This window comes from Pituophis catenifer, unplaced genomic scaffold (genome assembly GCF_029215685.1).
Source record: "Pituophis catenifer annectens isolate HBS135680 unplaced genomic scaffold, rPitCat1.0.hap2 SCAF_18, whole genome shotgun sequence".
NCBI lineage: Eukaryota > Metazoa > Chordata > Lepidosauria > Squamata > Colubridae > Pituophis > Pituophis catenifer.
Window position 1 is genome coordinate 9,290,860 of NW_027256898.1, and position 14,017 is coordinate 9,304,876.

General features: G+C 51.6%; 1 protein-coding gene across 1 annotated transcript in view; it reads right to left on the reverse strand.

The window, feature by feature from the left end:
- UBR4 (ubiquitin protein ligase E3 component n-recognin 4) overlaps positions 1 to 14,017 on the reverse strand; it is a 132,395-nt gene that overhangs the window by 105,086 nt on the left and 13,292 nt on the right. The window contains 10 exon segments of the mRNA XM_070956160.1: positions 1,096 to 1,278; positions 1,405 to 1,533; positions 4,701 to 4,780; positions 5,836 to 5,968; positions 6,704 to 6,986; positions 8,219 to 8,388; positions 10,246 to 10,334; positions 12,410 to 12,569; positions 12,691 to 12,878; positions 13,029 to 13,143. Coding sequence (XP_070812261.1) covers positions 1,096 to 1,278; positions 1,405 to 1,533; positions 4,701 to 4,780; positions 5,836 to 5,968; positions 6,704 to 6,986; positions 8,219 to 8,388; positions 10,246 to 10,334; positions 12,410 to 12,569; positions 12,691 to 12,878; positions 13,029 to 13,143 — 1,530 coding nt within the window.

Here is a 14,017-nt window from a genome sequence, read left to right on the forward strand (position 1 = left end):
CTTTTTTAATTTTTATTTTTTTAAAAAAACAAACATACAAACAATATATTTTTTCTGAATAGAGTATTGACCGAGTCAAAATTTATAAAGCTTATATCATAAGTATATTTTAAATTCCCATCCTCTTCTTAATTTTTTCCCCAAATATAATTTATTTATTTCAATTTCTGCCATATTCTTTTTTTCCCTTTTTTATTTTTCATCTCTGCTTAATATTTAATATATAATCAATATTGTCATCCGCCCTGACCTCCAATCTTAATCTTATTTCATTACCTTATTTCTCCATTTATCACATATATTTCTCAGAATCATATTTGCAAATTATTATCAGTTTGTTTTCCCTTATTTCCTTTTTTCTATTGAAACCCTTTAATTTAAACATAGTCATTTCCATCCTTAATTTCTATTTTTTTTTCCTTTTCTTACAGCTTGATATTTCACCTTTGTCTCTTAATGTCGGTTATGTTCTAAGGGGGACCAATTTATCATTTCTTATTTCCCTATTCATCGTTTTACCATTTTACCAAAAACAATGTTGTCAGCATTCTGATGCTGCCATAAAAAGACGAGGCTTGACTTTTCATCTACTTATTTTCTCTGTAGATAATATCCCCTAGGAGATGGGATAGGAGGGGGGAACATTCTTGTGGGGTGAGGTCAGAAGCTGGGGAGACTGACTTGGAAGATGGCCAATGAGAAGATGAGAATTGGGGAACGGAAAGGGAAGGGTTTGGGGGTCAGAGGGTTAGTATCGGCTACGATGAGTCGGGGCCAGATCTGTCGTACTCAAATAAATGGAATATTTCAGCAAAGATTAATTGTTTGGGAGTGCAATTTATTTGACAGGACATCGAAACCTGACAAATGTATTTCTTCAAGTTTGTTTTTCACAGCACCTTTTTCAGACAAAAACATTATTTTAATCTCTTAATCATCTTCTTGTTCTTAATTTCTATTGATACCTTATTCACTTTCAATTTCAGTTAAATATCCATATCTTCACCTCTTCTAAATACATCATCATATTAGCCCTTGAAAACCTGTATTTTTGAGCCCCCCCCCCCGTTGCCCGGCCCAGTGGGGCGCTTTTACCTTGATCCAGTTGACATAGGAGGAGATGTGGAGGCGGGAAGACCAGCGCAGGGTGTGGAGGATGTCGCATTCCCGCATCTCCGGGCTGTTCATGGCCAGCTGATTCATGTAGCTCTTGGACGGGGGAAGGAGGCCCAAGACCCGCCAAAGAATCAGGAAGTAATACTGAAGCGCGCAGGCCTCCTGCTCGAGAGAGAGAGAGATGGAGCCAAGCCGCCTGGGCAGCCGGTCCTTCCGACAGTGGGACCTGAGGCCAGAGGCGTTTCGCCCCTGACCCACAAGGGCTCCCCCCACGGAGTTGTTCCTCACCAAGGCGGTGACGCTTTTGTTCTCCTTCCGCCGGAGGGTGTCAAACTGGGAGCCGGCAGCCAGCAGCGAAGCCAGGGCGCAGTAGAGCTCGTCGTATTTCATGGCCTTGGAGAACAAGACTTCGCACACCTGAAAAGGGGAGTGGCACCTCCTCAGGAATTGTTCCTTTCCCTTTGCTGACCCAGGGTTCCACTCAACTCTGAATAAACCAGACCCGTGATGGCGAGCCTATGCCACGCCATAGGTGGCACGCGTAGTCATATCAATGGGCACGCGAGTTCAGCTCCAGCATGTGCAGCTGATTTTTGGGCCTTCTGGGCCCACCAGAAGTAGGGAAACAGGCTGTTTCCTGCCTCCGGAGGACCTCGGGGTGTGTGGGGGGAGGCCTGTTATTTATTCATAATGTAATGTAATGTAATGTAATGTAATGTAATGTAATGTAATGTAATGTAATTTATATACTGCCCTTCTCCCGAAGGACTCGGGGCGGTGTACAGCCAATTAAAAACACAAAGTACAGTACAAACAACAGTTTTAAAATAGTTAAAAGTATTAAAACAATTTCGGCCTGAATTTAAAACCCAAAATGTAAAACACCCAATTTAAAATCATTTACATAGATAGCCCTGCCTGGCGGAACAGCAGGGTCTTAAGGGCACAGCAAAACACACGGAGGTCGGAGATCTTGCGTTTTTCTCTCTCCCCAGCCTCCAGAGCCTTTCTGGGAGTCTGGGGAGGGCGAAAACAGCCTCCCCCCCGACCCCGGAGGCCAGAAATGGCCCGTTTGCCAACTTCCGGTGGGACCTAGAAAGGCTCTGCAGCCTGGGGAGAGCAAAAAATGGGCCTTCCGATCCCACCGGAAGTTGGCAAATGGGCCATTCTGGCCTCCGGGGGGGGGGGGGGGAGGAAGCCATTTTCGCCCTCCCCAGATTCCTAGAAAGGCTCTGGAGGCTTGGGAGAGCAAAAAATGGGCCTTCCGTGCCAGAAGCGGGGGGAGCAGGGGTAGGGGTCGCGCGCGAATGTGCAGGGGCAGAGTGCATAGTATTATGGGTGTGGGCACATGCACAACCAACCCCCACCCCCCGCTCCTGGCACATGATGGCGAACCAGACCATCCCTCTCTCTCCTCACTGGAAAGGCAGCTTGCCAGAGAAATACAGAGCTACAGCTCTAACTTGGGGTGGGGGTGGGGGTGGGGAGGTGGGGGCCTCTGGAAGCAGAGATCATCAACATCATCATCATCATCATCATCATCATCATCATCATCATCAAACAATCCCATAATCCCTTGCAGGGTGGAGTCTGGACAACTGAATAGAGCTAGCAGGGAGTGTTTACTGGCCGGATGCCCTTCTTGTTGCCAGTGCTGAGTTTTGTCCAGCAGGTATATGCTCACTGTGCCCAGAGAGAAAAAATATCTGCCTCTACCTACGATCGAACTCACAGCCCTCCTGATTGTGAGGTGAGAGCTCCACCTCTAGGCCACTGCACCACTCTCTCTGGAACAGAGATATAGTGGATTAAACCCTGGCCACGTGGCAAGCGCTGAATAACCTTGGCTTACAAACCTAATTGAACCCAAAATCCACACTGCTAAGCAAGGCGGCTGTTAAAGTGAGGGGGTAGGGGGGTTTGGCCCCGGTTGTTAAGAGAATCACTGCGGCTGTTAAGTGAATCGTGTGGTCGTTAAGCAAATCCAGCTTCCCCCTATTGACTTTGCTCGTTGAACGCTGGCTGGAAAAGTTACAAATGGTAATCAGGGGACGCTGGAAGGCTGTGACGATTATAAATACATGCCAGTTATCAAGGGCCCCCGAATTCTGATATGACCCCGCAATGGTTGGAAGTGTCATAAGTCACTTTTTTTCCTGACTTCGAATGGTCACTAAATGAATGGTTTTACGTTGAGGACTACCTGTATGGGCCTCCCAGAAGCGCCCCAAAGCAGAATTGGGGGTTCTCGCTGCCTTTGCTTCCCCACCCACTTCAACCCTTCAAGGGCAAAACCTCCGCAGAATTCAGAAAAGAGCAGAATAACAGAGTTGGAAGGGACCTGGGAGGTCTTCTAGTCCAACCCCCCCTTGCTCAAGCAGGAAAAAAATTATCCCTTTTCAGACAAAATGGTTCTCCAATCAGGAGAAAGTCCCGTTGTTTTTTTCCTGAAAAAAGGAGAAGGCGGAGGCATGAATTCGCCAAGGGACAGTGAGCAGCAGTCCAGGACAATTTGCCAGCCTTGCATGTGGCACCCAGTCGAACTTTGGCACACGGGACTGCACACCTGCCTAATCTGATCTTCCCACAGGAAACCCAGCCTTTGGGGCACCAGGGACTGGTTCCGTGGATATGTTGTGGCTGCCAGCAGAGTTGGCAGCAGATTCGGAGAGTGAGGAGGTTGGGGAGGAACCTGGGCCAGTCCTGGAGTCTGGGGAAGGCTCAGATGAGGGCTCTGCATCAGAGGCAGAGAGGGGGCCAGGGTCGTATGCAAGTTATCAGCTGCCTTTGGAGTCGGATATCAGTGAGGCAGAAGAACAGCTGGAGCCTGTTCCCAGTGTGCGCATGCGCAGAGTTGCCAGACGAAAGGAACAGCTAAAGAACAAGGGTCGACTCAGGAGTAAGGCCACAAGTGGACAATGAAGGGCCCCTCCCAGAGGGAATAAAAGAGGAGCGAAAGGGGAGTGGCCTTTTGCAGGAAACAATTTGGTCGGTCGGTTCAGGAGTGTGAAGATCTGTCCGTGAATCTCAGAAACTCTGTGCCAAGTCTTTCCTTGCGTTTGGAAAATATTTACATGGCAGCTTTCCAAGCTGGATAAGGTCTGTGGTCATAAATCTACCTTTGAAAGACCGTTGGCCAGGCCTTTGCTGAAGGTGAATGAGAGGAATTTACTGTTTGTTTAATAAAAGGGGTTTTGTCGGGACCAGGAATCTGCTTCGTGGTTTTTGGGGAAGCCTAGGTCAGAACAGGAGAGAGGTTTTTCTGCGGACCAGGGGCATGGTTTCACATACTGCCTGCAGCCCATGGATGGGCTGTTTGCATGGACCAGTTTCTGGCATGCCATAGCCCAGTGTTGGTCCACGGATGGGGGGCTGGGGAGCCCTGCTCTAGAGGGCTCGACCAGCTTTGTGGTGGACCCCCTAGCCTCCCCCACCCCGAAGAAGATCCTCGGGGTGAAGCAGCCAACCTCCTTGCAGCCTTTCCAGGGACCAACCCTACCTCAAACCTTTCCCGGAGAATGAATGGGGCATCGGTGTGATCAGAAGGGAGGAAAGCAAGAGTTTTAAAGGAAGAGTGCCATTACCGTGCTATCAAGGCGGTTCAAGTCATCTTCAGATGCTTCCGGGGAGAGAATGCAGTAGAAGCGCGGCTGAGGGGCAGCGTCTGGTGAAAAGAAGCCGTGTACAAGGTTTTAAATTTCTGAGAGGAATACACGCACACACACACACGGGGCCACTAATCACGCCCAGCCTGCTCCTTCCTGGACACCTTGGGCTAGGAACTTCCCCCTCTCCAAAGGGCCAGGTGGGAGCTAAATTCTACACCTGGGTTCTCAAGGAAGGGAGAGGATTCTCAGGGACCCAGCTGTCTATCTGCCCTTTAGGCCAGGGATCACCAACCTTTCGGACCTCAGGGACCACTAAATTTGTAATTTTAAATCCTATGGACCACTAATATGATCTGCTTAATGATCGGCTGGGTGGGCTTGGCTAGGTGATCAAGGCCAACTTGATGTCACTCACGACAAGGGACACCTTGCCGGCCTCTGCTTGCCCCTCCCCTCCCAGCCACTCCTTCCCTCCCCACCCAGGCTCCTTAGGGCCCCAACAGGAAGCAGCTGTTGGAGCTAAGCAGCCACCACGAGAAAGAGTTGGCAAAACAGCTGGCTCAGTTCAAATTGGATCTGACCGAGAAGGAAGCTCAGCAGAAGCACCTCACTGAGGACTACAAGCATAGGCTTTCCAAGCAGAGGGAAGACCTGTGGGAGTGCAAGGCCAGGTGCCGATGTCTGGAGGCTCACTGGGCTGAGATGGTCAGCCAGTTCCAGGCCATGATGCAGTCCCACTGGAACAAGGCCCTCCGGCTCTTTGCCACCAGCGGCACTTCCCTCCAGCCTTCGCCCAAAGCCCCACACCAGGAGGCTGAAGCAGACTCCGACCCACACAAAAAGACCCAGAAGGAGGAGACTCTCTGCAGCAACACAAACGTTCATTGCACGTATCTGTCCCAGGGAACGTAGTTTGAGGACCCCTGATTTAGTGCAATATAAAAAATGCAAACAATTTTTCTGCAGACCACCCAAATTTTCTCGCAGACCACTTGTGGTCCACGGACCACCAACTGGTGACCGCTGCTTTAGGCCCTGTCTCTGGAGAGAGACCTGCAAAGGTGTTTCAGGGGCCTAATTCTAAGGTTCTTCCTCGGGAGCCCTTCCGTACCAGAGGGACAGTGCTTGGCCCAGTTTTCTTCCACTTCCTTGAAGCCGTGATAAAGTGGGGAACAGGTCGGTCGGCTGCCCTCCTGGCTCACGCCGGCCCAAACGATGGGGGGAGTTAAGAGGTTGTACTGGACCTAGAGAACACAAAGAGGCGACAGAAAATAAATGGCCTGGTGGCTCAGCAGACTAAAAGCACTGTTATTAACATCAGCTGCCTGCAATTACTGTCAGTTCGAATCTCACCAGGCTCAAGGTTGACTCAGCCTTCCATCCTTTCTAAGGTAGGTGAAATGAGGACCCAGATTGTGGGGGCAATAAGCTGACTTTGTATAAATATACAAAAGGATGGCGGCTATTGCTTAGCGCATTGTAAGCCGCCCTGAGTCTCCGGAGAAGGGCGGCATATAAAAAATAAAATAAAATAAAATAAATACGGGGCACCTGGGTCATTCCAAAAGAAGAAAATTAGCTTTTCTACACTGACTTGACTGTGATTTATCTGAATGTTCAAAAACAAAAAAAAAAAAAAGAAAGAAAGAGAGAGGGGGAGAGGGAGAGGGAGGGAGAGGAAAGCAATGAAGTTGTAACTTATTGATTCATTTTGGGATATTTTTCCTCCGTGATTTGGGTCTGAAAACAGGGAGGGCCCAGCCAAGCACAAAAACAAAGCAGGAACAAGCCAATGAACCAGTTTTTCAGTCTGAACTTCGGTGCCTGCGGTGATTATTTCCTTGCTCAAGCCATCTCTAGGTACCTAAAAGAGCGCTCAAAGGATGGACTGACCCCCAAAGAAAACCCGGATTGACAAGCCGGTGTGTGAGTTGGGCTTTCTCCCCTCGTCTCCTGTCCCCCATGGATTCGCCACACACCTGCTCAAATAAATACACGGGAGCCTTTGAGTATTGGTGAAGCAGGTAGTCGAAGACCAAGAGAAGGCGGGCGAGCAGGAGAGGGACGCATCGGAGCTGAGAGTCCAGGTTGGCTGTAACGTCCAGGATGGTCTGGACGCAGAGGGTCAGGATGGACCGCCGGCCTTTTTCGGAGAAGCTGTGGAAGATGAGCAGCAGGAGCTGGAGGTGCTCCACGTTGAGGTCCTCTGCGTCGCCGGGAAGAACCCCCTGCAGGGCATTTTGCTTCAAAGTGCCCACAAACCTGGGAGGGAGGAGGGAGGGAGAGAAGGGACAGAAAGATTCAGGAAGGAAGGGAGGGAGGGAGGGAGGGAGGGAGGAAAGGAAGAAATGAGAAAGGGGGAGGGAGGAATGAGAAGAAGGAAGGAGGGAGGAAACAGACATTCAAGAAGGAAGGAAGGAAGGAGAAGGGAGGGAGGAATGAGAAGAAGGAAGGGGGAAGGAGAGAGGGAGGGAGGAAGGAATGGGAAGAAGGAAGGAGGGAGGGAGGGAGGGAAGGAAGAAATGAGAAGGGGGGAGGGAGGAATGAGAAGAAGGGAGGAAACAGACATTCAAGAAGGAAGGAAGGAAGGAGAAGGGAGGGAGGAATGAGAAGAAGGAAGGAAGGAAGGAATGGGAAGAAGGAAGGAAGGAAGGAAGGAAGGAAGGAAGGAAGGAAGGAAGGAAGGAAGGAAGGAAGGAAAAATTCAGTAAAAGACAGCCCTTACACCTTAGAGTTATCTGTGCAATCAGGATACCATTTTAAATATACCGTATTTTTCAGACTATAAGACACTCCGGACTATAAGACACACTTAACTTTTGGGAGGAAAACAAGAAAAAAAAATTCTGCCTCTGCCTCCCAGCAAACAGCCTGGTCAACTTCAGCAGTGTCTGATTTAGCACGAGCAGCCGATTGGTGGTTGGATCGGCCTCCCGGAATACCACCGATCAGCTGTTCCCGGCTGCGGGGATTGCCGCCCCCTATCACCACCTCCACACACCCCATTTTTGGCCTCTGCGCACCCCGTTTTTGGCCTCCGTGTGCCCCATTTTCAGCCTGCTCTATTCCACCTATTGCCGCCAAATGGGACATGCGGAAAATGGGACACCCAGAGGCCAAAAATGGGGGGCATGGAGGCGGTGACGGCGGCGGAGGGCGGTGGAGATCCCCGTAGCCTGGAACAGCTTATCGGTGGTATTCCAGGAGGCTGATCCAACCGCCAGTCAGCTGCTTGTGCTAAATCAGGCTGTGCTGAAGCTGACCAGGCTGTTTGCTGTTTGCTGCAAGGAAGCAAATTGCTGGGAAGCAGAGGCCGAAGAGTGGGGGCCGGTGGGCCTTTGACAACATTTGCTCTATAAGATCCACATTTGGGGGGGGGGTGCATCTTAATAGTCCCAAAAATACAGTAACTGTGAAACAATTATCCATTGCAACTGGACTGAAAACATTCTGAATTTGGTGTGAATGCAGCGCATCCTCAGACTTTCTCCTACCTCTCCCACACATTCAGACACTCTGGGACATCCGGGTCCATCTGGGTGCTGGCTTTATGCTGCCAGATGAGGAGAAAACGGGAGAGCACGGACAAGCTCTGGGGGTGGATGTAGAGAGGCCACGGCCCTTCAGAGAAAGGAGACACCCCCAACTGTTGCAGGAGAATATTCTGGCAAAAGACAACCATTGCATATGTTGAAAGACTGGAGGGGAGTAGATCTGTCAGTCACAAATTTATTTATTTATTTATTTTTAAAATTTTTATACCGCCCCCTCTCCCGAAGGACTCGGGGCGGTGAACAGCCAAAATTAAAAACACGCAATACAAATATTAAAATACTTTAAAACGAAATTAAATCCATGGCTTCCCCAATTTAAAACCCCTTACTCATAAAATTCCCCAATTAAAAGATTTTTAACCCAGCTGAAATAAAAAAAGTCTTCAGGGCCCGGCGGAAGGTCCGGAGGTCCGGGATCAGTCGTATCCGTGGGGTAGCTCATTCCAGAGGGCGGGTGCCCCCACAGAGAAGGCTCTTCCCCGGGGGGTCGCCAGCCAACATTGCCTGACCGACGGCACCCTGAGGAGGCCCTCTCTGTGGGAGCGTATTGGCTGGTGGGAGGTTATCGGTGGCAGAAGGTGGTCTCGTAAATAACCGGGCCCTAAGCCATGGAGCGCTTTGAAGATGAGAACCAATACCTTGAAGCGCACCCGGAAGACCACTGGAAGCCAATGCAGCTCGCGCAGGAGAGGTGTCACGTGGGAGCGCCATGTCGCCCCCATAAGCACCCGCGCAGCCGCATTCTGGACAAGTTGGAGCCTCCAAGTGCTCCTCAAGGGGAGCCCCATGTAGAGAGCGTTGCAGTAGTCCAGGCGGGAAGTAACGAGGGCATGAGTGACCGTGCATAGGGAGTCCCGATCCAGAAAGGGGCGCAACTGGCGTATCAGGCAAACCTGATAGAAAGCCCCCCTGGCCACGGCCGTCATATGCTCTTCTAAAGACAGCCGTGCATCCAGGAGGACACCCAAGTTACGCACCCCCTCCGTGGTGGCCAATGTCTCGCCCCCAATAGCCAGCGATGGCACCAGCTGACTATATCGGGACGCCGGCAGCCACAGCCACTCAATCTTGGAGGGGTTGAGTCGGAGCCTGTTCCTCCCCATCCAAATGATATACTTAAAAAAAAAAGTGCGGCCTCCTATAACTATTTGAACCTTGTTTAACTACAATCATCATAATCTTCTTTTAACGACCCCGTAATCCCTTGCGGGGTGGAGTCTGGGCAACTGCCTGGAGCTAGCAGTGTTTTAATGGCCGGATGCCCTTCCTGTCGCCAATGAGGAGTTTTGTTCAGCAGATATTCTCATTGCTCCCAGAGAGAGAAATATCTGCCTCTACCTAGGATCGAACTCACAGCCTCCCCGATTGTGAGGTGAGCACCGCTAACTACAATAAAGGAGAATATTGAAATGGGTTGAAACGAGGGGTCCCTGGTGCCCTCTGAGCTTGGTTGTTTCCTTGCAGATGTTTTATGCCTCAACTAGGTAACATTATCAGGTGTTTAAAAAAAGAGTGGGGAGTTACATATTGTCCTTTCTAGCACTGATGATGGTACCTAGTTTGGGTCATGAAACGTCTGCCAGAAAAGCACGAAGCTCAGCGAGCACCAAGGACCTCAGTCCTCCTCCTCAACCTCCACTCCCTTCTCCTTCTCCTCCTCCCAGCAAATCCCACTTCCTTCTAGCACCTGATGATATTACCTAGTCTGGGTCATGAAATATCTGTCGGAAAACTACCAAGCTCAGAGAGGATCAGGGACCCCTTGTTTTAACTACACAGACTTATCACTGGATTGCTGGCACAGTTTAAATAAAGGGAAATGTCCAAACGCATCTGCCTTTGAACACAGCAACAGAGAAGCTTGTCGCTCTCGAAATGAGAACGCGATGGAGATTTCCTAATTATTATTCCTAAATAATTTGCAGTTTAACCGGCAGATCCTCCCTGGCCAGAGAGCCAAGACTCACCTGCAAGGTCGGAGACTGGAGGTCAGAGGTCACCAAGGAATGGTTGAAATGGTACAGCGCAGCCGCAAACTCTTCCTCTTCGGAGGTCCCTGCAGGAGCACAGGGTCACAAGGTGAGGCCAGGCCTCCCCCACCCCATCCCAAGAACTCTAAGGCCGGGCAGGATCTTTCCACGTGTCCCTTCTTGGGTGAGAAGGAAGCCCAGCAGCCCATCTCTTCCTCCTCGGGGAGGCTACCTCCCCCTGCCCGCCCTTGGCCTCTACTGCAACCTCCATGAATTTAGTTTTCCATCCAGCTGATAACTGCCAAACTCCGTGAGGCGAAAACTGTCACAGACTCTTCAGCCATTTAGCTGTCATCTCACCCGACAAAACCCCTGACTCTTACAGGTAATACAAGATTTACGTCCTGTCTGTAAAATTGGCTCAGGTTTCCCCTCTGCTTTTCTTCCAAAGGGGCGCTCTAAGCAGTGGTGGGATCCTATCGATTTAACACCCGGTTTGCTGTATGCGTGTGCACACTTTGCAAAAAAATTGAACTTCCGCATTGCTGAGGAAGGAAAACAGCTGAGGAGTGGCAATCCACTCTGCAGCCTCGATCAGCTGGGCTTCAGAAGCAGAAATATAGGTACTGTATTTTTCGGTGTATAAGACGCACCTTTTTACCCCCAAAAAGGGGGTGAAAATCTGGGTGCGTCTTATACACCGAATGTAGCCCTGCCCACCCGCCGGCCCCCACCCTTCAGCCAGTTCCAGGCGGCAGGGATCTGGGTTGGGGCACAACCTGAGGAACAACCCTCCCTCTTCGGGACAGTGGGGAGGGGGGAATCTGCCAGGCAGCTTTGGGGAACAAGGCGGGTGCCACGATTTGTGGCTGGTCATCCCTCTGGCCGCGCTGACTTCACTCCCCAGCAATGTGAGGAGCCGCCGTCGCCGCTGCCTCACCCTCTCTGCGCCCAGGAGCCAAGCCGAGCTGAATGGGAGCCCCTAAGGGGAAACGTTCCTCCTTTCCAGCCATCGCTGCCTGGATTCCAAAACGCAAACCTCAAGTCGCTCTTCAGGTGGCGGCCAGTTCCCCTGCAATGTGCAGCAAAGAACTGGGAAGTGCTTTGGATTTGGGGAGGAGATTGTAGCGCTGACGCCTAAAAGTGTTTTTCTGCACATTGCAGAGCCGCGCGCCCCCGTCCTCCTTCTCAGCAGACTCAACTTCTCTTTCCTCCTGGCCAGATCCGCCTCTTGAAACATGGTACACTTTTTTTTGTCTCTGCACACACTCCATGTTTGGAATCGGGAAGGGGATTGCGGGTTCGGACGGCAGACCCGTGAACGTTTCCCTTTAGGGGCTCCCATTCAGCTCGGCTTGGCTCCTGGGCGCAGAGAGGGTTAGGCAGCGGCGGCTCCTCACATTGCTGGGGAGGGAAGTCAGCGCGGCCAGAGGGGTGACCAGACGCAAATCGTGGCACCCGCTGCTGGGCAGATTCCCCTCCCCCCACTGTCCCGAAGAGGGAGGGTTGTTCCTCAGGCTGTGCTCTGTCCCTCCCCCCAGAGCATGCTAGGGGTCTCTTTGGGGGAAAGCGAGTAGCCCCTGCACCTCTCGCTTGCAGGAGGAAGAGGAGGGCGGCGCCACCTTAAATGCTGGTAAATGCAGAGGTAAAATACTTTTTTCCTTGTTTTCCTCCCCCAAAATTAAGGTGCGTCTTATACTCCGGTGCGTCTTATACACCGAAAAATACGGTAAGTATAACACAGGGGCACTTCAAAGAAAGAGAGAATCGGTTCGCTCACAGCTGAAAACTCGGAGCAAACGGTTCGCCCGAACTAGTCCAAACCGGTAGATTCCCACCACTGGCTCTAAGCCTAACTCCCATGGATCTGCAGCCAAGCTCTACCGGCCGTTGAAACAAAACGAAGTAGCCATTTAACAGGGTGGCAGATCCCCGTGGCCAGTGGGTGGGGTGGACTAGATGACCTGTAGGGCTTCGCCTTCCAACGCTAGGAATCGATTATCTAGGCTGGACAGCCAGAATTGGGAAGCCACGGAGCTGGGCTTGCTTGAAAGTGCTTGATTGCCCCAAGCGGGTTTTTCCCCAGAGTTACTCAGCCCCCACCTCCGAGGCTCGATCTGCGGGTTGGGGGGGCGAGGGAGACTCCCCTCCCCTTCCTGACCTTTGAGCCCATCCTTGTCCACTTCTTTGATGATGCTGGCCAGGGTGGCCATGTGCTGCTCCGTCAGAGACACGCTCAGGTAGTTGCGAATGAAATTGTTCTTCGAGTCCAGCATGGAGGAAGTTAGGAAGTTGAGGATGTTGGAGGCCAGATTTAAGAACTGGAAGAGAAGAGAAAGCCAAAGGCATCGATTAAAAAATAAATAAATAAATAAAAGAACAAATAAAAGCGGAAGGCAAGCCCAGATATTTGACTTTGAGGCAGAGTCCTGGGTAGCTCACCAATTCCGGGTCTTTGCGACTGGCCAGGATGTTCCCGTTTTCTCCTGCCGACTGCTTGTTGGGGCTCTTCACCCGGGGGGAGCTCTCCAGAGGGGGTGGGGGAGGAGGGGGAGGAGGGGCCACTTTCTCCTTGCTGGGGGAGATGGTCTCTTCGAACCACTGCCCAAGTATCGGCTCGCTGTCATCGTCTGAAAAGGGGGAGGAAAGGGGCAAGTCAGACGGTTGAAGGGCCAGGAACACGGCTCAGGGCCTTCCCCCCCCCTCCCCCGAGCACCTTCCTCTCCAATGCAGACCTGTCACTTCCCCACTGAAGCCTCTTCTGCACCCCCCGCCCCCACCTTGGCTGCTGTCTTCCGTGCTGCTGAAGTCGTCTTCGTAGTAGGTGTTGGAGTCCGTGGAGGCGCTGACGTTGCTGCTCATGGACCCCTTTCGTTGTCTCTGCAAGACGCAAGCCTGAAAAGAGAGGGGGGGGGTTGGTGGAGGAAGGGAGGGGTCACAAAAGCCCAGCCAGTGAACATCTCCCACCCAAACCTTACAACCGCTCCCCGGAGGAAATCTCAGACGTGAGGGCCAACAAGGCTTAACTTTGCCCCCCTTGGAAAAGCAGAGCCTAAAAAAACCCCAAAAACACTCCTTCCTTGCTAATCTAGGGCAGGCATTCTGCTTCTTCCCTGGGTGGGGTTCGCACCGTGCCCGAATGATAACGGGCCACTCCTTCCCGCATGGGGCAGATTCACACCACCGAGAACAAGCCAGGAAAACCACTTGATGACTTCCCCTTCAAGCCCCACCGTGGCCCATCTCTTTTCTCTCGATGGGAGAACGGCCGAAGCAGAGAGAACCAAGGGGAGGGTCATTTCCCACCCACCTGTTGTGGCCCCGCCCTCTGAGCCTATCTCATCGGAGGAAGAAGGCTCCGAACATGAGGGAGTCAGCCAGGCCTCCCTCTCCAGGCCCCTCCCCTCTGGCACTGCCTCAGGTGCCGGCCGAGGAAGGGGAGATTGGCCAGAAGCCAGGTGTCTCTGATGAGGGCGAGGAAGGAGAGCCGTCATTCCTGGATGCACACCAACGAAGGCGTGATAAACGGTTGCAGCAGTTAAGGAGGCGTGCCAGGGATTATAACTGAGTCACTGGACCACACCCCAGAGACTATATAAGAGAGGGTGGTGGCTGGTAAAAATCTGTGACGAACAAAAACGAACTCTGGCTAGTCGCTTGAACAACGTCTGAAGCTGCCGAAGGGATATTGTTTTGCTGGACTATTTGCAATGCGTATGTAATGTTATGTTATCTGTTGCAGTAAAAGCTCTTGGCAGACGGTGCTTAT